This window comes from Tachysurus vachellii, chromosome 3 (genome assembly GCF_030014155.1).
Source record: "Tachysurus vachellii isolate PV-2020 chromosome 3, HZAU_Pvac_v1, whole genome shotgun sequence".
Classification (NCBI taxonomy): domain Eukaryota; kingdom Metazoa; phylum Chordata; class Actinopteri; order Siluriformes; family Bagridae; genus Tachysurus; species Tachysurus vachellii.
Window position 1 is genome coordinate 31185381 of NC_083462.1, and position 24881 is coordinate 31210261.

Consider the following 24881-nt stretch of genomic DNA (forward strand, 5'->3'; position numbering starts at 1 on the left):
CCTTTTGTAAATGGAACAAATAAAAAGTGCGACTACCAACAAACTGCTTTTATTTCAATGTTACATACAACACCGTTTGTGACGCTACACGATTGCACAGGACCGAATTATAAACAAAGCGACGGAACTCCGGGATCTTCAAAGGAACACAGTGCAGTTCAGTCCACCTCTGTACATAGATACCTACATACATTACATACATACATACATACAAAATATTACGTTAAGTACAGGGGGTTGGTGTGTTTTTGCTGTGTTTTAAGATCAAAAGCTCTCTATTAGTTCGAAGCTGTTGTTATTTCTGAGAATCATGTCATTTCCTCTGCGAAGTCATTGGTTAGTCTTCCCCCAGCAGGACTTTTTTTTTTTTTTTTTTTTCCTTTCTTTTCTTTTAAAGCACCGATCTCCCACTGACTTGCTTTTTAACGTCAGATACGAGAAGCGCTAGGACAAGCTACAGGATAACAGTGTACCTATTACAGCAAGCAAGCAGTCTGTGTTGAAGATGAACTATTTCCAAAGAAACCGGAGGGCGTAAAACACTGTGCGAGGAGCAGATAGTTCGTTAACTTTTCTTTTGCTTAATGGTTTCCAGTTAAGTGATTTAACATTGTGGTTTAACAGAAGTGTTGTTCAGAAAACATTTACTATGTATGTTATTTACACAAGTAAACACAGTGACCGTCATCATTAACGCTTATTTTCGGTGATGGCTTAAATGACCGCAGTCATTTGTCACACAGTGAAAATCTTGGCCAAGATATCAGATAAGTAAATATTCACAAAAAAAATAAAATAAAATAAAATAAAACATGAGAATTGAGCTTGTCCATATTAGACACCGGGTGTTAAGACAATTTAACAAATACATTTTTGAAAGATGGCAGGACCAGTATCTTGATTTAATAAAAAAAAAAATATATATAATAATACAAAAACAGTATCCATGCTTGTAATACATCAGGGGGGGTGAAGTAAGATGGTTGTTATGGTGATATCTACTGGGCAGCTTTAGCCCTTGAGTGAGTTCTTAAAAGATTTCCCAAAGAGTTTATCTCAAACTGTTAAAGAAGACATTTGTTTTAGTAATTTTTCTCTGTATACTACGCATGCCTAATATATTCCGACAAATGTTTTGCTAGGTCTGCTGGGCTTAGATTCCTGGGTTGTGACTAGAAGATATACAATTGAAAGCTGTATTTTTATTTTATTTTATTTTATTTTATTTGACTTTAATGCAAATTAAAAATATACATAAATAATAGAGTTCAATTGAGACGCTTTGCTCTTCGTGTTTGTCTCTCAAATCCAGAACTGTATATTTAATCAGCGGCATGATCGAAAACATAACCGTAGTTATGGATCGTTTTAGAATATTAGAAGAATGTCAATGTTTTAGTTATACATGTCGCTTGCTACCCATTTTGCGGGGTGAAAATGGCACCAAAAAAAAAAAAAACAACCAACAAAGTGAATGCAGTTTTCCTCCAGGTGTGTATTGTGGTAGTTTGTAATTAGTTGGTGAAATGATACCAGGGGAATAAACAAGCTGATTAGAAGCTTGTATCAAAATGAACCTATCACTTGATGATCTGTGGGCAGTCACTCCATGCTTTGGCCTTACGCTTGGCGAGAGCAAGCCAAGCTGGTTCGGTGGAAACCTGTGGCGTGTCACTGGGTGGGAAGCGCTTTGTTATGTCCTTTGCTGCTGGAGGTGACGGGGTAGAGTCTGCGATCTCAACTGAAAACAATAACAAGTACAATAGACTTGATTACATTTTACATGTAACTATTATTTTTGACTTTGACGTGTGTATTGTTTTGAAGGACGTACTAATAAACGGAAAAAAAAACAGCACCTGTAACAGATGTAGGTAAGGTGTTGGCCTTCTTTAAGTTGTCACGACGCTCGAAGCGAGTCAGTAACGTGTCTGGTCTCTTGTTCTCCTCTGGGGTTTGTGCCTTTGGAGTACTGGAGTTTCCATTCCCCTTCCCCTCTGTAGGGCTTACTATTCCACCCTGTAAGATAACCCTGAGATGTTTCCCGTACCATAGTAGATCCCTATACTTTTTTCTAACAATCTATGGTTTTCTCAGAGATGAATCCCATAATGTGAAAACTTCTGCAACCAGCTGCAAGCACAGCAGTAAGAAACATCCAATGCCTGTTTGTTTAAAGTCGTGTAGTTTGGAATGTACGGATATTCTGAGAATCTGAGAGAAGTCATGTACTGTGTGCTCTGATGTCCTGGATCTATAGGTTGAACAGATATGTGTGTTGCTAGTAGACTTACGCTTTCTCTGTCCCTGGCTTGTTTCTCAGCCAGCTTGGCTTCTCTCTGGTTTTTCCTTTCCTCTCTGCTTTGCTGCTGTTCTCTAAAACCCTTCTGCTTCTGCAAAGCCAGAGTGATCCATAATGGTCCCGTCTCCCTCTCCTGTGTCCGTGTGCTATCTAAGGAATGCCTGCTCTGCAGTGAGGGCTTTTCTGTAAAGGAGACCGGAGCATAATTTGCATCTACTTTAAGAGCCACGGAGACACACTTAGCAAAGACCGCAAAATTACCGCAAAGCTTATGATTGTGGTACATAATGTGCTATTATAGAATTGCATGTCATTTGTACACATATTTGTTTGTGTCGAGACATTTAAAATGACATTTAAGTCAAGATTATACTTGCCTCTTCTTATTAGTTCAGTCCTTCGATCTGCTTTCTCTCTCCATGGAATGCTGATGGATGGAAAGAAGGACTTCTTTTCTTTTGGCTCATCATCACCCTGACAATTCTTCTGACACTGCATGGATTCTAAGGGCTCTAATTTTTGATCGACGCGCTCTTCAGAGGGAAAATCTGGGGATCTTGGGGAAAGCATGTCTCCAGGAGTCCTTCTACTAGGTTTAGGTAAGGGAGAAGGTGGAGGAGTGGCACCATCGGATGGTTTGGGAAACGTTGCAGGTTTCTGATAAAGTGGGGGCTTAGAGTTGACTTTGTCACGTTCACTACATGCCGAAGAGGAAGCATTTCTACCAGGTCTGAAGCGTGAGTCTACACCAGAGGTTCCTTGTAATTTCATTTCACTCTCTCCGAGTGGAGAGGTAATACTGGTCTTCTCAGAGACTGCAGAAGGGTCAGAGTATTGGTCAGTAGAGGTGAGGGGCACTGGTACTCCTTCAAAACTGTCACCTGCACTATACCTTTTCTTCCTCTTCTCTGTGGATTGCTCACTATGAAAACGAAGCGAGTAGTTGGTCCTCCTCAGCTTGATACCAAATGGTGAGGGCCTCTCTTCACCATTCTGGTCTCTGTGTTCCCCATAATCCTTTGTGTCCGAGTCCTCTGATACCGGCTGTCTCAAGGGTCCTGTTTCAGATGTCAGCGCTTTCGGGGATCCATGTGGCAGACCTGGAACCAGGAAGGAAGGGAGATCTTTGGCAAACTTGCATTCTTCTGTACTGTCTGAGATACGGACCATCTTTGCTCCTTTGTTCTGACCTTTACTAGCAGAGGAAGGTGAATGGAGATGCTGACTAGGAGCCAAATCTGTAGAGGGTACGTCCCCATGACCTCTTTCTGTCTCTTCCTGACTAAAAACCTCAGAATTTTTATTAGAGTCAGCAAACTTCTTTCTGGCTGGAGTGATGGAAAACTTAGCACTTGCTGACACAGTTTTCCTGAGATTAGTGTGAGAAAACGGTGGCTCGTTGATGTCTTCGCTTGACGTTCGGCTCTGCACCTGTTTGTCTGGGTATTCCTGGTACTTTCCATCTAGGCCACCTTTAAAAATCTTGGATCGTATGCTAGCCCACTCTGCCAAGACAGCAGCACTAGACTGGTCTGCAGATAAAGAAGCTTCATTTAAAGATTTGGTTTTTCCAGACTTGCGGTCTGGTGACGTCTTGTTCTTCCCTGTTGGTGTCCCAAAGGCTTTTTTATCCTCAGAGAGACCAAGCAGAGACTTACAGGCCGTATCTTTTATCTGATCGAGATTCACTGCCGTACCACACAGCTGAGCTCCAGTCACTAATATAGCAGTGTGAGGAACATACAGGGATGAAGATAAAGTCGGTGAATCAGGAACTCCTGCGGTGCCTTCCCTGATCTCAGCAGCAACTTCTCCCTGCTGAGCCGATACTGGTGTAACTGGTGTTAGATTAACCTTCTGGAACAGGATTTGCTTTTCACCAGAGGACACTTTGAAAGTGAAAGGTCTTTGCCTTTCTTCCATCTCCCTCCATCGCAGCTCCTCTGCTTTCCTCTTCCACTCTGGATCAGAGGATGCCGAGTGCTCCTCAGGACCTCTCATCTCCTCTTGCTGCCTCTTTCTTTTATCCTCTTCCTTCCTTTTCTTTTCATTATCCATTCTTTTAATCTCAGCCTCCTCTTCTTCTTGTCTTTGCTTTTTCTTCTCTAACTCCCAAAGCCTTAGTTTTTCTGTCTCTTCCTCCTCCTCTTTTCTTTTCTGCTCCTCCAATTCTTTCATTCTTTTTTCCTTCTCCAGGCAATGGCGTTCTGCCATGATTTCCTGCTGTCTTCTTTCTTCTTCTGCTCTCCGTCTCTCTTCTTCTCTTTTTTTTCTTTCTTCTTCCTCATGTCTCTTCCTCTCTTCCAGCTCCTTCAAGCGTTGCTCCTCCTCCTCCTCCCTCTTTCTCCTTTCATCCTCTTCCTTCTTCATGTTTTCTTCCCACTGCCTCTGCTTCTCCTCCTCCCTTCGCTGACATTCTTCCTGCTTTCTGCGCATTGTCTCCTGTTCCAGTCGCAGTTCCTCAGCTCTTCTATCTTCTTCTCTCCTTCTCTGTTTCTCTTGCTCCTGGATTCTCTGAAGCTCAAGATGCTCCAGCTCCTCTTCATGAAGTCTCTGCTTCTTAGATTTTTCATGAAGCTCTTGATCATCTCTGGTCCAGTGGCTTCTTACATACCCTTCTCTCCAAACTTCTGTTTCATCTGAAAGTTTCTGCACTTCTGTCTCTTCCTGCACTTCCAGATACTCCTAAAATTGACAAAGAAACACGTGAAATTTGGGAAAAAAAGTAAATGGAACTCAGGACAATTCCGCTTCCTGTCAGCAAAGGTTGTGCTTTCCAGACTATATAATATTTTGCTCAGATCTGATTTTTTTTGTTTGTCTGTTCACATTACCTTTTAAAATGTGGCCTATATCAGATACCAGTGTGAACTGTTTGCTGTTTCGAACTGACCCGCATGCGCAAACGAACAATAACAATGACGTCACACGCAGCACGCCGTTACGCTAAAGTTGGCGAGGTTACGGAGGAAGTAAGTATTTTCGCTTTTCTTTCTAAATGTTTTGAGAAATTTCTAAATGTCTAAATGGCAGCACAGAGACGCAGTGTTTTGAAAATTTTCGGATGTCGAGGGCAACTTTTGATGATTTGATCCGTTTTGTAGGCGTAGTCACGTTTGTGTGCGAACTCGCCGGGGCATAATTGTGACGAATGTCGATGTAGATCGACGTAAAAGTCGCATCAAATCCGCCTCGGTTGTTCACACTGCGGCCACATTGGAAAAAATCAGATTTGGGTCTGATTCAGGACGACATATGGAAGTGGTCTGAATCTGATTTGAAAAAATCAGATCTGGGCCAGATTTGAGTGTTCACACTACTCCTGAAGAAGTCTGACCTGGTCACATGACCCCAAAAAAATCAGATTTGGGCCACTTTTACCTACAGTGTGAACGTGGCCTTAGTGTTACTTCTGCTGCACATCACTTCCTGGTCACTTCTTGGTTGGATGCTATTTATGCTGAACATTGAGTTCATCATTCTACAATTGCAAAGTCTTGCCAATTGTTTGTCTCCTGTTTTGGTTCACTAGCTGTTTTTATTTTTCTGCTACACAATTGTTTGATGGTATTTTTGACCCCTTTGCTTCCATGATCGATTCTTGGTTTATATTTTGAAATGTAAAATGTTATTAAACATTTGCGCATGGATCCTCCCTCCCATGCGTCATCAAAGAATCTCTTCTCTTACCTGCGTGAATCTGCGGTGCTTGCGCGACACTCGCTGGTTTTTCGGTTTGACGGATAGTTTATGTTTGGCAGCAGTGTTGTCCAAGCGTGGAGCGGACTTGGGAACGGCGTCTAGATTAATCGATTCAATCGTACCAGGGGGAGGAGGCCGCTTTGTACGAGGGGATTTCACAGGGGTCCTGTGGTGAACCACATCATGGGCACCAGATGAAACCTAAATATGGAAGAGTAAAGAGTAATAGTATAAAGTGGTGACATTCAATGTTTTAAATGTTTTAAATATGTACAAAAATGATTATTAATAAGTGGCAATATAACCAATATGGCCCAAAATATGTGGCCATCTGACCATCACACCCATATATGGTTCTTCCTCAAACGGTTACCAGAACGTTAGGAGCATATAATTGTACACAATGTCTTGCTGCAGTTGTTACAATGCTGTAACATTACAATTTTCCTTCACTGGATCTAAGAGGCACAAACCTGTTCCAGCACACGATAATGGGAGAGCTGCGCCCTAACCTCAAGCCCACTGAACACTTTTAGGATAAACTGAAACTCTGACTTCACCCCAGACAACCTCACCCAACATCACTAATGATCTTGTAGCTGAATGATCAAAAAAATCCCCACAGCCACAATCCAACATCTAGTGGAAATCCTTCCCAGAAGAGTGGATCACATTAAAACAGCAAACAGGGGAATAAATCTGGAATGAGATGTTCAAAAAGTAAATATAGGTGTGATAATCAGGCATCCACGAACGTTTGGTGTACCAAACATGCTTTAGTCTCTCTTACAGCTGAGCATTCTGTCCATTTTTTTAATGTTCAAGACTCACTCACTCACTCACTCATTTTCTACCATGCATGTCTTTGGACCGGGGTAGGAAACCGGAGTACCCGGAGGAAACCCCCGAGGCACGGGGAGAATATGCAAACTCCACACACACAAGGTGGAGGCGGGAATCGAACCCCCAACCCTGGAGGTGTGAGGCGAACGTGCTAACCACTAAGCCACCGTGCCCCCCATGTTCAAGACTTTTAACTGTTATTTAAACATTCTTTTTCTTACATTTTCCTTGGCTTCTGAGTCCTGTGGCTCTCGCTCCACCTGTGCCAGGACCCGCAACGGACTTCTCTGTACGTCTTCTTCATCCGAGCTGCCTTCATCTCCTTCGCTTTTTCTTAGTGAGGGAGGTTTCTGACCAAACTTTATATTATGAGCTATCTGCTTCTGTAGGATTAAACACAGGATACAGAGCTCAATTATATTATGAGGTACATGTGGTTAAGTGGTGCTAGATTGTATTTGAATATTTTAAAAATAGTGATTCTGGTCAGTAAGGTGTTGATTAATTTTATATAACAGAACAGTTCATGGGGTGACACTGTAAAGGTGCAGAGCACAGTAGTATTGTTGCCTTTTTTTAGTATTGAGTCCTGGATTCACTCCTGAGCTCAGCATAGTGTCTGTACATTTTACTCCATGTACGTGAGTGGATTTCCTCTAGGTTCACTGGTTTCCATCAATGTCCCAAAAACATGCCTGTAGGCAGACTGGCTATGCCGAATTGCCTCTAGGTGTCAGGACTCAGCCCGGACTTTGGCCATGCGCTTTTTTGTTTACGTTCTGTGTTCACGTGTCTTTCGTGTTACATGTTTCGTGTTTTTTTTTGGTTAATAAACCCCGTTTCATATAAGCTATCCTGCATTTGGGTCTATGTTATGCCCGTGTTCGTGACACTAGGTGTGAATGAGTGTGTACGCGAATGATGCCTGGCCCTGACGCTACTGTTAATGAACACCATTTGACCAAGTCACACCATCAGTCATTAATTATCTTTTGTAACAGCATGAAATGAGGTGTTGTACTCCATTATTGTAACATTAATGTATCCGTCTTAAAATACGCGTTTGCACATATATTAATCTGTATAAGAGAATCATTAAATACACTTACTTGCAGGTTCCTGACTTTGTCTGATACGTTCTCTTGAGACATGGTCAATTCTGAGCACGGCTTCTCTACGGAATCCTCAGGGATGAAAATGCTTTCATGTGAAAAAGCTCGAGACCCCAGGGGATTTAATTCGCTACACACACACACACACACACACACACACCACACACACATGGAGTTTGAAATTTATTCTAAATCAGTATTTAGGGGAAAAAAGCTGATGCTTCATAAAAGTCAATATTTGAAGAAACACAGTAGTATTTCATATTAATTTTTCCCAGTGAATTAGGAACATTCCTGACAGCTCTATAACCTCAGATGCTGTTTGGACTCATCCAGGCCTGAGACCACCCCATTGCAAACATCACTGGTGGAGTGGCTGGGTTTCAGTTTGGGATCCTCAAACCCCTGCTCTGTCTCCCTCCTCCTCTTCCTCCCAAACAGGCGGCGGAATGGCTGGAATTTACTTGGCCGCCGCCGGTCTGCAAGTCAGAAAATAGATACCATCATCATCGTGTGATGAAAGAGACAATTTTAGTTCTGTGACTGTAAGTGTGAAGGCGTGAAGGTATGAAAGTGTAAGTGCATATCAGTAATCGACTATTTTACTTACTGAATACTGACACATTTTTTTTACTTCTTTCAAACCAAAACACAAAAAAACACTGATGTTTATTTCAGATGATGTCACTCACTAGTCACACCTAATACAGCCTCAGAGAATTATAACACAACACACGCATCCTTTTGAAGTTCTGTTTTTAACCCGAAAAGCACGTCATAATATACTGTATATACTGTATATGTTTTTATGCTGTTTGTGTCGGTTCAATGTGATGAGACTAGCTAGCTGAATGAGTGAGAAAAACTCTGAGCAAACACTCTTCAAGTCTGGTTTCCAACTGCTTACCATCCATCCATCCATCCATCCATCCATCCATTTCTGTAGCATTTCTCCTACATAAGGTCATAGGGAGCAATCACACATACAAACACGCATTCACACAATACAGACAATTTACAGATACCGGGCAAAATGCTTCGAATTTAATAACTAACAGAAAGCAATCGGTTGGAATCGAAGAATAAAGAAATATATAAATCATACCAACAATCTGTCAAAATGTAAAATCAACAGATACATTTTAAAAGTTAAGGTCAAATTCGAAGGTTTACAGACAACCAGGCTAAAGATATTCAATGCGCAAAGATGCACACATGAATATTCACACAATTAAGCCGAGTTCAGGATAGAACCGGGGACCCTTGAGCAATACGAGAGAAACGCTGCCCGCTGCACCACCATGATTAATCAAACTGTACTTAATTCTCAGTGGAAAACCTCAGTGTACAATGCATTCTTTCTCTGAATACAGCTTTGGGGTGCATAGAAGACTCTCTCTCACTCACTCATTATCTACCGCTTATCCGAACTACCTCGGGTCACGGGGAGCCTGTGCCTATCTCAGGCGTCATCGGGCATCAAGGCAGGATACACCCTGGACGGAGTGCCAACCCATCGCAGGGCACACACACACTCTCATTCACTCACGCAATCACACACTACGGACAATTTTCCAGAGATGCCAATCAACCTACCATGCATGTCTTTGGACCGGGGGAGGAAACCGGAGTACCCGGAGGAAACCCCCGAGGCACGGCGAGAACATGCAAACTCCACACACACAAGGTGGAGGCGGGAATCGAACCCCCAACCCTGGAGGTGTGAGGCACCTATAAGACTCTCTAACAAATGTTATTAATAAATTTCTATACAATATTAGATTCCGCAGTGATGAACCGTGAGAAGTGGAGATATGTTTGCTTTATGGATGCATATTTTGTTCATCTGAGTGAAATGTATAGTGTTATGTTCTTTGTATTTTGTAGAGCAAATATACAGGATGCTCTACCAAAATCCTTTCTATATACATTCATTCATTTCATTATCCAAATTTTAACTGCGTAAATGTTCACAGACTACTTTATTTTTAGTTGATTATTTATAATCAATAAGTTATTAATTCAAGTCCAAAGTCAATTTATTCTAAAGTCCACAATCTAATGAACTCATTACCACGCTATAAAATGCTTCTTTGTTTGCTGGAATAATTTGTGGTGTCTCTGGTGTCCTTGTTGTATTTCGAGATCTTTTGTATTACCGTGTGATGTATTGTGTATATCTAGACACTATAAACTGCATAGAAATAAAATTATTGGTTTAGAACGAGTGTCATTTTTTATTTATTTCAACACACCAATTTATTGGTTCTGTGTTTAATCCACTTAAACTCAAGCAATTTATTATCATAATTAACACAAGCTCTGTGATACAGTACGATCCCAGAAGTTGTCGCAAAGCGATGGTACGATTATTAAAAATAATTGATTTGATTAACTACAATATTTATTAAACCCATTATTTTACCCATTCCCAGCTCTGTACCTGTTCATCTGCCGAAGCGAATTTAATCTAACGTAAATAAGATGATTTATTTCGTTATAATCATTTTCTACAGCAGTCGAATACGTCCACATTTCAGTTTAACGTGGATTTTAAAAACCGAAAGCTATTTTTTGAATACGCAGCAGAGCAACACGTGTGATTTTGTTTCATACGTTCCCTCTCACTTCTATTGCTAATAAGTAGGTCTGAAATTTAACGTCGTATTCGTATTCGTGTAAAATATTCGAAATTAGATTACATTTAAAAAAAAATAAGTATTTTGACCTACCAATTGTAACAGAGTTTTCACAACACTTTCACAGCCATATCATTCTGAATCGTTCTGTGCGACTGTTTCATGTAACAGTAACAGGGTTGAATTAAAGATAAGAGAAGGACCTTTGGTTTCTTCTATAAGTCTGTGCCTGCCATCGAAATATGTTCAACCATAAACCCCATAGAGATGGATAGATAAGAGTCTAGTTCAAATGTCTGCATTTGTGTGTGTGTGTGTGTGTGTGTGTGTGTGTGTGATCTCTTTCATTAAAGGGCCACCCTACACCGCTGACACAGTAAATGCGTTTAGGGACCTGGGTGGATCTGTTACAGGCTAAAAGTGGAAAGAAAGTGTAGAGTTACAAAATAGTGTTTTACTACACAAAGGCCGTGTGGAAGAATGACAAGAGTGTCAGTGATTCATGCGTTCTTCTGATGTTCTTTAAAATCTCTAGATCTTTATGATCTCTAAAATCACCGCTCCAATCCAAGTAGAGTTGTTTCTGTAACATTGCTAGTTTTCATGCTATATACAGTACATATTCGACAAGACTTAATATTCCACGATATTCATACAGTGCTGAAGCTACCCCCTTTCTCCAAGCATGATCTCATTATGTCTTTACCCCCCCCTTCTCTCTATCTATCTCCCTCTCTCTCTTCCTGTCTCTGCCTCTGTTTGCCTCTCTTTCTTCAGGTCTCTCTATCTCACTCTTCCTCCTTCTCTTTATATCTCTCTTTAAGCCTTGTCTTATATTCTCTATTTGATTAGTCCTTTTTTCTCTCTCTCCCTCTCTGTTGCTTTGTTCATCTCTCTCAGTCTTTATCTACATCCGTCGCGTCTTTTTTCTCTCTCTTTTTCTTTCTTTCTTTCTTTTTCTTTTTTCAGTCTCTTTTAGAGAATTGTGTTTCTCACAGTTCTTTGAGCCCCATTTCTGCCACTCTTATGCATCTATTTATCCACTTATTTATTCTCTGTCTCTCTCTCTCTCCCCCTGTCTCTCTCTCTGTCTCTCTCGCTCTCTGTCTCTCTCTCTCTCCCTCTCTCTCCCTGTCTGTCTCTCTCTCTCTTTGTCTCTCTCTCTCTCTCTCTCTCTCTCTCTCTCTCTCTCTCCCTGTCTCTCTCTCTCTCTTTTTCTCTCTCTCTCTCTCTCTCTCCGTCTGTCTCTCTCGCTCTTTGTATCTCTCTCTCTCTCTCTCTCTCTCCCTGTCTCTCTCTCTCTCTTTCTCTCTCTCTCTCTCTCCCTGTCTCTCTCTCTCTCTCTCTCTCTCTCTCTCTCTCTCTCTCCCTGTCTCTCTCTGTCTTTCTCTCTCTCTCTCTCTCTTTCTCTCTCTCTCTCTCTCTTTTTTCTCTCTCTCTCCCTGTCTCTCTCTCTCTCTCTTTCTCTCTCTCTCTCTCTCTCTCTCTCTCTCTCTCTCTCTCTCTCTCTCTCTCTCTCTCTCTCTCTCTCTCTCTCTTTTCTCTCTCTTTCTCCCTGTCTCTCTCTCTCTCTCTCTCTCTCTCTCTCTCTCTCTCTCTCTCTCTCTCTCTCTCTCTTTCCCTCTCTCTCTCTCTCTCTTTCTCTCTCTCTCTCTCTCTCTCTGCTGCAGGCATGTTCAGTCACTGAGGCGTGGAACTGAACTGGACAGCACTCTGCCAGGAGAGAGGCATTTGGTGCCGCTTGACGCATCTGTGCCACTCGACTCAATACTACAGAACAACCAGAGGCGATGACGCTAATCCACACCATCAAAAAATTACACTGAGACAAATCCACTGAACAGCTCAGTACTAAACTCACCAGCGCATTTACACCAATGATGAAAATAACGATCAACTTGAATTTAAGGAATAGAAATATGGGCATCATATTATAGTGAACAACAAGCAACACATATATTTCACAAGACAAAATAATAACTGAATGTACACCATGAACCTGTTCAGAACTTTACCCTGTGTGGTGGATTAACTTGGAGGATTGTCAAATGTTTTTTATGCTTTGTCATTGTTCTATATGTTCTTCATGAAACATAACACTACAGAAATGGGTTTGATATTACCATTTACTTACAAATGCTTTTATTTTTACTTTTCAATGACTAATTTACTTTTATATGAGTCATTTACCAAAACTGGTTAATGCTGAACATGAGCACCACAAAACAGGAGCAAATTAAATTTTTGGGCCTCTGGTAAAAGAGAATGAGCCCAGAGCTCAACACCACAACCAAACAGTGCATCGAAATCAGTGCAGAAATCGAGACTCATCAGACCAGGCAACATTTTTCCAATCTTCTATTGTCCGATTTTGTTGAGTGTGCGAATTGTAGCCTCAGTTTCCTGTTCTTAGCTGTCAGGAGCGGCACCCGGTGTGGTCTTCTGCTGCTGTAGCCCATCCGCCTCAAGGTTCGACGTGTTGTGCGTTCAGAGATGCTCTTCTGCATATCTCGGTTGTAACGAGTGGTTAATTGAGTTACTGTTGCCTTTCTATCAGCTCAAACCAGTCTGCCCATTCTCCTCTGACCTCTGGCATCAACAAGGCATTTGCGCCCACAGAACTGCCCTCACTGGATATTTTCTTTTTTTCTGACCATTCTCTGTAAACCCTAGAGATGGTTGTGTGTGAAAATCCCAGTAGATCAGCAGTTTCTGAAATACTCAGACCAGCCCGTCTGGCACCAACAACCATGCCACGTTCAAAGTCACTTAAATCACCTTTCTTCCCCATTCTGACGCTCGGTTTGAACTGCAGCAGATCGTCTTGACCATGTCTACATGCCTAAATGCATTGAGTTGCTGCCTTGTGATTGGCTGATTAGAAATTTGCGTTAACGAGCATTTGGACAGGTGTACCTAATAAAGTGGCCAGGTGAGTGTATATTTTCCACAAAAAAACAACAACAAAACACCTTCTTTTTCTTGTTTAAACCTTCAATATATCAGCTCAGGTGTTGTTAAAAAAGTACAGTTTAACCACAAGGAACAAAGTTTAACACGTATAACACTTACACCACCAGTCCTATTGCATGGAATCAATGCATGGAATCTCAGCAAAGCAGTAGGACGTCCTGGTATTTCTCCTTCTGTTTTATGAATACAGAGAATTCAGACATTCTTCTGCTTTGGCGTGCCACTTTCCTCCTACTGTGCCGTATGGATATTGGTACACTATGGAAGTCTGAACGTTCACCTGTTCACGTTGTAAATTTTGAGCCATATGTATGTATGATGGCTCGATTTTTACGTAGGATCTTTGTCACGCTTCTCAGTCTTTTCTGTTGAATTTGTGCAGCCTTGAAGTCTACTATTGATGACCTGATTACAATTCATGATTGGCCTGAGTTTGCACTCTGATCTAAAACCTTTGTGTATGAACCTGGCTTATTGTTGACAATTTCTGGATTTGTTTCTATCCCTATTAATGCTGTTTTTTTTTTCAGTTTTCATATTTTACTTACAGACTTTACTTCATCTCAATATACTATAAAACAGTTATTAATGGCTCCTTAACATTATATTGCCTTATTCACTTAGCACAGAGTTCTTTCCTCTCAAAACGTCTTCCAAACATTGAGCTGGACCTGGAATAAGATGACACTTTAAATTGAAATCATGGAAAGGTAATGATATGTAGTATCATAAGATGCACAGCATCACACGAAACACAGCAACGGAATATACCGGAAGAGCACAGACCACGGCACACAAGTCCTGAGTGGGTTTTTGTAAGCTTTAATGAGCACTTACACCCCATCAGCGTCACACTCCTCTTAAAGAGACAGCACTAAATTAGGTAATTATCACTAACTGCTCCACTTTACCACAGTGACATAATTTTGGTTGGAGCGCTGTCTCTTTAAGATGGCTGCTCTGTTTTACCTGGGCCTTCAGATAAGGTTACTTCTACACGTGCGTCACGCTTAGCCTCCTTACTGTCCATCACCATGGTTACGGAGAGCTTTTTTTTTTTACCTGCATCAAAGGTAGAGAGTGAGGAGAAATATAAACACGTGGGATATTTGTGCTGGATCTGGTGTGAAGAGAAGTGGAAGTGTTTGGATTTGAGGAGTGTAAGGGGGAGGAGGTGAGGAAGATTAGAAGAAATGTGAGCTCTCAGTTGCTCAGGGAGACCATGATGCTGATGGCTCACCTGCGTCTGATCTCTCTCTCTCTCTCTCTCTCTCTCTCTCTCTTTCTCCTTAACTGAACTTTTTCTCCTTTTACCTTTCAGCTTACTAATTCCTAATTCCTGTCCTCAATTAAGCCATCAACGTCTTTACCACTTTGTTTCCCAACGTCGCTATATTCCTCCATCCCCAAGAGTTCTGTCTATCTCGCTCTATTTTTTAGGAGTAAAAAACATCTGTAATCAATTCTCCTTAAAGAAGCGGATTAAACGAAATGCAATTAATGTGTTACTGCTTTGGCAAAAGAGAATGGCAGAGAGAGTATTTGTTCAAGTTTGGAATTGAATTACAGGCTCAAGTTACACACCTCTGTGTGTGTGTGTGCGCGCGCGTGTGCGTGTGTGTGTAATTTAATACCATCATACTGATAATATGGAAAGAAAGAGAGCTGTCATTAGATTATTTAGGTCATTACTACATTATAGATAATGTAGATGTGCCAGTCAAGGGAGTAATTGCTAGATTCAGATTAATGACTGGAGATGAAGATACTTAATGTTATCATCTTACAGTATAGAATGATACACACCCGAGCACATCCAAACACACACACACACACCCACACACACACACTGTGCAAAATCTTAGGCACATATAAAATTAAAAAAATGGTGAAAAGAAGGGATGTCTGATTTGATACTGAACGATCCGGTGCGAATGTAAATGCAGGTTTTCTTTGCAATCAATCAGAAGCCGCACCTGAGTCTATTAAATGCTCAAGATTAGCTGAATAAGCAAGTGGAATCAGGTGTGTCTCCTGTTTGTTTGGAATGAAAACCCAGACCCACACCGGACCGGACACCGGACCTTTAGACTGGACGCTGTTGGTGTAACGCAAATAATTATCTAAAACGTTTTCCACATAGAGAGCAATTTACTACAGAGAGGAATAAATGGTAACGCACTAAATAAACATTATTTCTTTATTTCTTTTTTTATGCATCATTTGTCTTCTCTCAGCTTCTCCTCTGAAAAAGCTTTTCCTTTTTAATGGGAAAAAAACAGCTGCCTCCATGTTCTTCTTTTGTTAGTAATTGTGATGAGTGATCTATATCTATTTTCCTTCCCCAGACAGTGACCTGTATGTAATCAGTGTACTTTATACTATACAGTGAAACTCATTCACAGGTATAAAGTGTTACTGAGTTAACCACTGATGCCGTGAGCGACCGTGTCGATTTGAAGTCACTTGCTGAACTGGTAATTAATGAGAGAGTCCTGAGAGTGTCACGAGTACATATTCAGTCTATTCTTCATTTCAGTTCTGAAATTTACTCGAATGCATTAACTCATTAAACCGGCCTTGATACTGATGGTTTAAAAGTGTTCAGATTCTGTGGGAAAACGCTTCACCTGACAAACCAACCTATACAGCTAACTGCACAAAGATTAATATACAATAATAATAATAATAATAATAATAATAATAATAAATAACACTTAAAGGTGAGAATGGTAATCCATCCATTAATCCATTCATCCATCCATTCAAACACACACACACCAGACAATTAAGAGATGCCAATCAGCCTACAACACATGCTTTTGGAATGGGGAGGAAACCAGAGAAACCCCTGAAGCATTGGGAGAAAACGCAAACTCTACACACACAGAGGAGGCAGAAATTGAACCCAAAACCCTGGTGGTGTGAGGGTTTTTGTACTCCCCTGCAGTGCAATATAATAATAATAGTAATAATAATAATAATAATAATATACAATATACAACAATAATATACATGTAATATAAAATCTTTTTTATTTCTTTTATTTTTTATTTCTTTATGTAATATAAAGTCTTTTTGTCATTCATGGAATGAGTTATTCTGTGTGTGTGTGTGTGTGTGTGTGTGTGTGTGTGTGTGTGTGTGTGTGTGTGTGTGTGTGTTTTGCAGAAGCTGTGAATGGGATGATGCTAGAAAGCACAAAGTAGAGCATGTGCTTCAGATTAGGAAACAGATCCCTGGCCATACAGGCAGACAGACAGACAGACAGACAGAGATACACACGCACGCACACATACGCACACATACACACACACACACACACACACACACATACAGCTGCAGCTTTGTGGCTAACAGAAGCATGATTCACTTAGCCCACCAACTCAGCTTCATGCAGCATGCAAGTGCACACTAATCTTAGTTGGGATTTTCCCTGCTTCCTGTAACAGAAAATATCATTTTAAGCCTTGTCTTGTTCCTCAGTCTAGAAATGCCTAGACAATCATAAATATTCTGAGCTAAACACGCAAAGATACTGAGGACAAATTGAGGACGGCACATCAATCCAGTTTCATGGCACTTCCTGATATTCCTGATAAGATATGCAACACACACACACATACACACACACACACCAGGTCTGGCACGGCAGAAGCGTAATGGCATCACTTTATGAGTGTAGTCATTATTCAGCATATTTGCGCTAATGAACGCATTCTGTAATTCTGCAAAGCATTGCATACAGTACAATAATAATAATAATAATAATAATAATAATAATAATAATAATAATAATAATAATAAATAATAATAATAATAAGAAGAAATAATGAAACATCTTACAAATAATACTGTTATTTAAATAAAAGCTATTTATCAACTAATTTAATTTCCAATTCATTCTTTAGTTTACCAGTGATTTTATTTTGTAAATTTTGATCATTAAAAAAATAAAATAAAAACAGTCCTAAATACAACTTGGTTGTTAAATTATTACTAATTAAATTTCTCTTTATTTATTTTAAACAAATTTAATTCATTACATGTGATTTTAATTTAGTATTTGGCGATCATTTGTGAGCTAAACTACGTTACCCATCAGCCCCAGAAAGTCACATGACCAAAGTCACATGTTCCATATTGCTGATCAATATTGCTGACACTGTTTGTCACTGATAGGCTTTGGTTTTTGCATTTTCATAGTTACATATTTAATGTATTCAGTGTTTTTTATTTTTGTTGCATTTTCACTATAAATTCGTCTGCACTTGAATCTGCCTTCACCTCACATATTTGTGGCACTTGGGTGTCTTGACTGCTTTAACATTTGTGTACACTCACAGGTAAGCTCACACATGTTGGCTTGTCATGAATTGGAAGATACAAACTACTGGCTTTGACAATAGAAGCTGGTGTTTCTGTCTGATGATACTGCACTAACTCACTCACACTCTCTCTTTCAGTAGCTGTTTATCCTAGTCTGGGTCACAGTGGATCTCTAGTCTGTCCTGGGAATACTAAGCGGAAGGCTGGAAAATACCCTGGATGGAACCTCAGTTTCAAAGCACTGTGCGCGCACACAATCGCATATTTATCAATCGGGCTTTGTTATTGGATTTAGGAAGAAACCAGCCAGGAATCGGACAGTAACCTGTGCTCAGGTCTGGTCTGGGAAACCCTGAAGCTGTGAGGAGGAAGTATTACTTACTTTGGTTGATATAACTATTCATTCATTCATTCATTTTCTACCGCTTATCCGAACTACCTCGGGTCACAGGGAGCGTGTGCCTATCTCAGGCATCATCGGGCATCAAGGCAGGATACACCCTGGACGGAGTGCCAACCCATCGCGGGCACACACACACACTATGGACAATTTTCCAGAGATGCCAATCAACCTACCATGCATGTCTTTGGCCCGGGGGAGGAAACCGGAGTACCCGGAGGAAACCCCCGAGGCACGGGGAGAACATGCAAACTCCACACACACAAGGTGGAGGCAGGAATCGAACCCCCAACCCTGGAGGTGTGAGGCGAACGTGCTAACCACTAAGCCACCGTGCCCCCCTTGATATAACTATATTTTGGTTCATTTAAAAAATATATAATAATTCTGTAAGACTAGGCTTGTCCACTGGACAATATAATAGACTAGTGTTCAGTTATAGAGTGCTGTCTGTGGGGCTTTCTGCTTGGTTTACGAAGCAGTATGTACGTTTTAAGGAAACTCAAAGGTCCCAGTGTATCCTTGTCAAACGTTTAGATACTTTAAACACCGTGAAACTATCTACAATAATGCCTCATAGTTTACTATTGCTTATTTAGCACTAGCTGGTAAGGTTAGCTGTCTCATCCTGTGTGTGTTCCTGCCTTGTGTCCAGTGTACCCAGGTTTCTGGATTTATCACATCACTGATTTGTCAGCTTGCTAAACATCTCTAGCTAGTACTAAATAGTGACATAACATTAACATCTGACACCTTTCTATCAAAGCCAGCATTCACTTTTACAACAAGTTGTCATACAGAAGCTGTGTGAAAAGGTCCAAAGGAACTCAATGAGCTTTGGGTCCCCATGACCCTTGTCGTCTAAACATCACATGTTGGCCCTTGTCAGAGTAGCTCATATCATTACCCTTGCCCAACACATCAGTCTTGAGGCCTGAATGCTCATTCGTTGTCTATTAAATGCATCTCCTTATTCCTTTTGTGTCACTTGGAATATGGACACTTGGACTAACAGACTATCAGATATCAATTCCCTCATCTTCATAATTATTGTGCTTCAGGTATCTTCACTTGGATCAGTAAATATGAGCGAAATGCCAGTGTGACATCGGCATCCTGATCTATTTTTCGACAGAAGTATTTTTTTTCCCCAGTAGAATTGAGAAATGTTAAGAAAAACATAAAAGAGCAGCAGTCTATTGAAAAGCCAGCAGTTCTCACGCTCAGTGCAAATTTGGCAGACTTGAATGGAGAGGACAGTAACCTTAGCGGTGTAATCCGAGACGTACCACGCACATCCGCCGTGACATGCCCTCAACGCTCGCTTAGTTTTCTCTGCCTTTTAATATTTATTGTTGTTTTTGTTTTTGTGTTTTTTTTTTTTTTATTTTTATTTTCTAGAGTTCCATAAATTCAGATTTAATTCTTTTGCACATTTAATTCTGTGTACATATTTTCTGTTGTGCTTTAGTAAACATCCTTCATGTTTATTTTCTCATGTCTAAATCCTGTGAAATGTCATTTGTTAAATGTTAATTTAAAATAAACTTGTGAAATGATTATTATAAGCGTTTTAATCTTATGTTAAGTTTCTCTTTACATCACGATTCAAAGTCTTAGGATGTGTCTCAATCAGCTCTAGTTCACTAGTCAGGGCAACTTTTAAATTTTTGTCTCTTTCTCAGTCTGAAAATCCTTCAAGTGCTGTGGAACGATCGCTCCCTAAAAAAAAAAAAAATCCCACACTGCACTGCAAAAAAACGTTTCATATACGGTTTGTTTGAAGCTATTTAAGTGTTAACGATTTTTAAAAATGCTCTAGAAAAATATTAATAGCTATAATAGACAGACAACTCGAATAATACGTTTTCCTTAAAGCTTATTGTTAGCATATTATTTAAGAGTCAGTTTACCAGCTAGTACTGTAGCTTACTGAAAATTTGTCAGGTGAGGTAATTCTACCACCACGGCTGTAACACGAATGATCGGTTTATATTAATGCACGCTTTATAATATGTTGTTATTTCTATAGTAACGGCTCACCAGACAGTCGCTCCACATAATCTAAAGCGCCGTTCAAACATAGTGATTTTATTTTATAAATACATATACAAGTCTTCAGGCGTTTCTACCAATGGTTGCCATAGTAACAACATTTATCAGTGGGCAGAGCAACTAGCGTTTCAAACATTTTAAAATTTTAAGCATTTTAAATGAAACGTTCCGGAGGGAGATTTTGGTGTTTATATCTACAGCATCATACGAGACGACGGAGAAACAGTGTGAGCGATGTGTCACGGATCACGTGACCTCTTCTAACATAACTCCTATTGCCCACGTCTACTAACGTTCGCTGTGGCTCATGTGTCCAGGTCAAATTGAAAATGAGTCATGAGATCAATTAATATCCCAACTGGTCACTGTGACTTAGTGCATGTGTGAACGAAGCATTGGACTAGTGACAAGTACATGTTTTTCATTAATAAATTAAACAATTAAAATCGACGGAAACATAGCTTTGGCACTGTTACGCTGCCAGATCGTTTCTTATCATTTCGCATTGTGTTATTTTTAATACACTAAAAAGGGAACGTGTTCGGTCAGAAAAAATAACACGTATCGTTCACATAAAAATATTACGTTTCTGAACCAAGATGTGGTTTTATTTATTAAAGGCGAGGTTTATTATTATACGTGCTTAATTCATGAATTCGGTATTAAAGTAAAAAGGTTTTTGTTTTAAAACATCAGCGTTATGGTTTCGAGTTTCATCTCAGGTGTAAGCTCTAGGAAATGATTATATTTATAAACTAACTACGCATTCCAAAATTTTTTGCAGGGTATAATTGTTTTTTATCTCATACTTGTTTATTTTTCTAGAATATTAATTGCAGTATTTTATATATATATATATATATATATATATATATATATATATATATATATATATATATATATATATATATATTTTTTTTTTTATTTACACTTTCTCGCCACATGGTAAACTAAAGTAATTGAACAGTTTTGCTACTACACTTTTGACATATTTAAAAAAAATAAATAAATAAAAAAAAAGCAGTACATTTCTGTCGCCTTACGTCTTTACATTGCAGCGGAGCGGCTTTACAGCTTATGGGCAATGCTGTGGCAAAGCAGGCATACATAATGATGCAATGTTCGGTGCGTGAAAGTGCACCTTTACCTAATTTAGCCGCACAAGAAGAAAATGCCGCATACCACTGCAGGAAAACCTTAGGGAACATGGGATCGGTCTTCCTCAGGTAGCTTTACAATCACCTGTTGCTGCACCTTGAGACTTAGGAGAAAAATATAACACAACCTGTGAATCGGGTCTATATGAATGTCATGGGTTGATGTGTGATGACGAGGTTTATACAATGAAACAGAAGCCCAAGAGCCTTACGTGAGAATCGCTAGTCATTAGGTAATGTATGGAAGGAGATGAAGGGTGAATTTGGGTGATGAATTTCTAAGCTAGCTTTGGTAACAGGATTGTAAGAATGGATTAAGATACTAAAAGCTCGTGTTGTCATTTCCACATTACTCTACTAAAGCTACTTCCTTTTGGCATTCGAGAAGCTTGAGGGAATAAAGGTGATGAGGAAAACAGAATAATGCTGAAGAAACATTAAGAAAAAGTCTATACTTAGGGTTCTATTTAGAGTAGTTCATATACTTGGCCAATTTAAAACGTTTTCACACACACAAAAAAAAAGTAGAGTATGTACAGTAATGTAAGGTAAAATTAGTGCCATTACATATTTGTGGAAGTGTATCTCAGAATAAAGAGATGATTTGAAATGACGTGTTTATGAATAAGAATATTTCAGAAAAGATTAATCAGTTGGTTAAACTTGTAAACTTGTGGAACAATTCAAACTGAAATGGTGAAACAATTTAAGAAAAGGGAGGGAGGTAGAAGGAGGAAGAAGGAGGAGGAAGAGGAGGGAGAAGGAGGAAGAAGAAGAGGAAGGAGGAAAAATAAGAAGAAGAGGGAGGAGGAGAAAGAAGAAGAGGAGGAAGAAGGAGGAAGAAGAAGAGGGAGGAGGAAGAAGAAGAATAAGATGGAGAAGGAGAAAGAAGAGGAGGAATAAGGAAGAAGAAGAAGAGGAAGGAGGAAGAATAAGAATAAGATGGAGAAGGAGAAAGAAGAAGAGGAATAAGGAAGAAGAAGAAGAGGAAGGATGAAGAATAAGAATAAGATGGAGGAGGAGAAAGAAGAAGAGGAGAAAGAAGAGGAGGAAGAAGGAGGAAGAAGAAGAAGGAGGAGGAAGAATAAGAATAAGATGGAGAAGGAGAAAGAAGAGGAGGAATAAGGAAGAAGAAGAAGAGGGAGGAGGAAGAATAAGAATAAGATGGAGGAGGAGAAAGAAGAAGAGGAATAAGGAAGAAGAAGAAGAGGAAGGATGAAGAATAAGAATAAGATGGAGGAGGAGAAAGAAGAGGAGGAATAAGGAGGAAGAAGAAGAGGGAGGAGGAAGAAGAAGAATAAGATGGAGAAGGAGAAAGAAGAAGAGGAATAAGGAAGAAGAAGAAGAGGAAGGATGAAGAATAAGAATAAGATGGAGGAGGAGAAAGAAGAGGAGGAATAAGGAGGAAGAAGAAGAGGGAGGAGGAAGAATAAGAATAAGATGGAGAAGGAGAAAGAAGAAGAGGAGAAAGAAGAGGAGGAAGAAGGAGGAAGAAGAAGAGGGAGGAGGAGAAAGAAGAAGAGGGTGGAGAAGGAGATAGGAGAAGGAAAAAGAATAAGTAGGAGAAGGAGGAGGAGGAGGAGGAGGGAAAGGAAGACGGAAGAAGAACCCCTTATTCTTAAAAGCATCCTCTAACTTGGAGTCAAAGAAACCCATTCATATAAAGAACCATTTTGGGGTTCATTATATGAAACAAGTGAATTATTTTCAGTTCTGTATAAACCATTCCACCTTTAAGTGTGTAGGATCACACACATACACATACACATATGTACATTTAAAGCCAAATAATAATGACAGCACATGCAAAAAAAAAACAACAAACAAACAACAGATCATTATCTAGTACAAATAAATGGATTTAACCCAAATATACTGTTCAATGTAACACAATAAAAGGTGCAACCTGGATTTCTAACATTTCCACACTCCTCTGTAACACATTAAAGAGATAAAGCCCGTACTCATTCGTCACTCCAACAAAACCCACAGTAAAATCTCTGACGTGTTCGTGTGTAATCGTTCTGTATCCTGAACGCTACAGTAGAACAGCAGCACAGACCTCTGTGAGGATTTCAGAGTGGCAAGGATGGTAAATAATAGCTGTCTTGAGAACAGAAGTACATTGTGCTCTAACAGGCTACACTACAGTCCTTTAGAGATGAACATTTTAACATGTAGAAAAGGAAGCTGTAAAACGGATGCAAGCTACAAAAAAACGTAGGCTTACCTTCTTATGGAAGTATCCTAGAGAAAGGACATCTAAGTGTGTGTGTGTGTGTGTGTGTGTGTGTCCATTCCACCTCCCTGCTGTTGTGTAACTGGGGCATTATCTGGAGTCAGGTGTCACTTTGCGACCTGAAGAGTGTTTGTGAGTGTTGGTCAACTCACACGTGCATTTTACTACACTTATATTTACTGTACAAATAAAATTTCAATACTCTATATTTAGTTTGAATTAGAATAATTTAAAAAGTAGGAGAAATGCAGTAATAATAATAATAATAATAATAATAATATAAAAATTCTTGAGTATGTATACTGCATGTGTTGGATATGTGTGTGTGGGAAAGCGTGTCTGTACTGTAGGGTTGTAAAGCGTGAGAAAATACGAAAAGGAAATAATGTTCAGTATGTGCAGTATGTGTCCATGTATATTCATGAGCATTACCAAACAGTGTGAGAGACAGAGAGAGAGAGAGAGAGAGAGAGAGAGAGAGAGAGAGAGAGAGAGAGAGTGGGTGATACTGAGGTGGTATGGTTTGGTTTCTACAGCCATCTCTGTTTCTGCTAACAGAATGCCACTCTGTTCCTCAGCCAGCTTCACAAGGCAGGAGGAACAGATGGGCATTGATCATTTTAAACTGCCTGACTCACACAAAGACCAGAATTGTTGAAAAACTGTAAATATGTGTGAGTGTGTGTGTGTGTGTGAGAGAGAGAGAAAGAGAGAGAGAGAGAGAGAGAGAGAGAGAGAGAGAGAGAGAGTGTTTGTGTGTTTTCCTCTCCTTACTGGGACCAGGTCCTCATAAAGATAGAAAGAAATACACAATAATTTTGACCTCATGGGGACATTTATCTGGTCTTCATGGGGAGATGAAGGTAAACCAATCGAAATCCAATTCTGAGGTTACAGGGCTCTCAGTTAACTCTCTCAGTTTAGGTGTAGGTTTAGCATGATCATAAAGCCTTTTTACAGACAGCCTTCAACATCACCGAAATAAGAATCGTGTGACTGATAGCCCTCGCAAATGACCAACATGTGCCACGTTAGGACCGTTAAAAAGAGCTCCTAAACACCAGCTCGCATCCTTTCTGATCTACAGTGCCTGAGAAAGAGGCCATGAACTTTTAGCTTTTAAACCGACT

The 24881-nt window shown here is 39.9% G+C and overlaps 1 protein-coding gene across 3 annotated transcripts in view; it reads right to left on the reverse strand.

The window, feature by feature from the left end:
* Window positions 1-33: 33 nt before the first annotated feature.
* Window positions 34-24881, reverse strand: part of cracd (capping protein inhibiting regulator of actin dynamics) — a 36496-nt gene continuing 11648 nt past the window's right edge. The window contains exons 1-9 of one of the 3 annotated variants that reach the window (XM_060866762.1): window positions 21503-21581; window positions 8270-8438; window positions 7957-8089; window positions 7069-7230; window positions 5993-6205; window positions 2680-4987; window positions 2295-2485; window positions 1860-2019; window positions 34-1741 (exon numbers count right to left, since the gene is read on the reverse strand). In XM_060866762.1, coding sequence (XP_060722745.1) covers window positions 1581-1741; window positions 1860-2019; window positions 2295-2485; window positions 2680-4987; window positions 5993-6205; window positions 7069-7230; window positions 7957-8089; window positions 8270-8438; window positions 21503-21563 — 3558 coding nt within the window. In that variant the 5' untranslated portion in view covers window positions 21564-21581 and the 3' untranslated portion in view covers window positions 34-1580. Of the gene's footprint in view, window positions 1742-1859; window positions 2020-2294; window positions 2486-2679; window positions 4988-5992; window positions 6206-7068; window positions 7231-7956; window positions 8090-8269; window positions 8439-10691; window positions 10785-21502; window positions 21582-24881 lie in introns of those variants that run through there. The other 2 variants (XM_060866763.1, XM_060866764.1) reach the window with 2 other exon arrangements.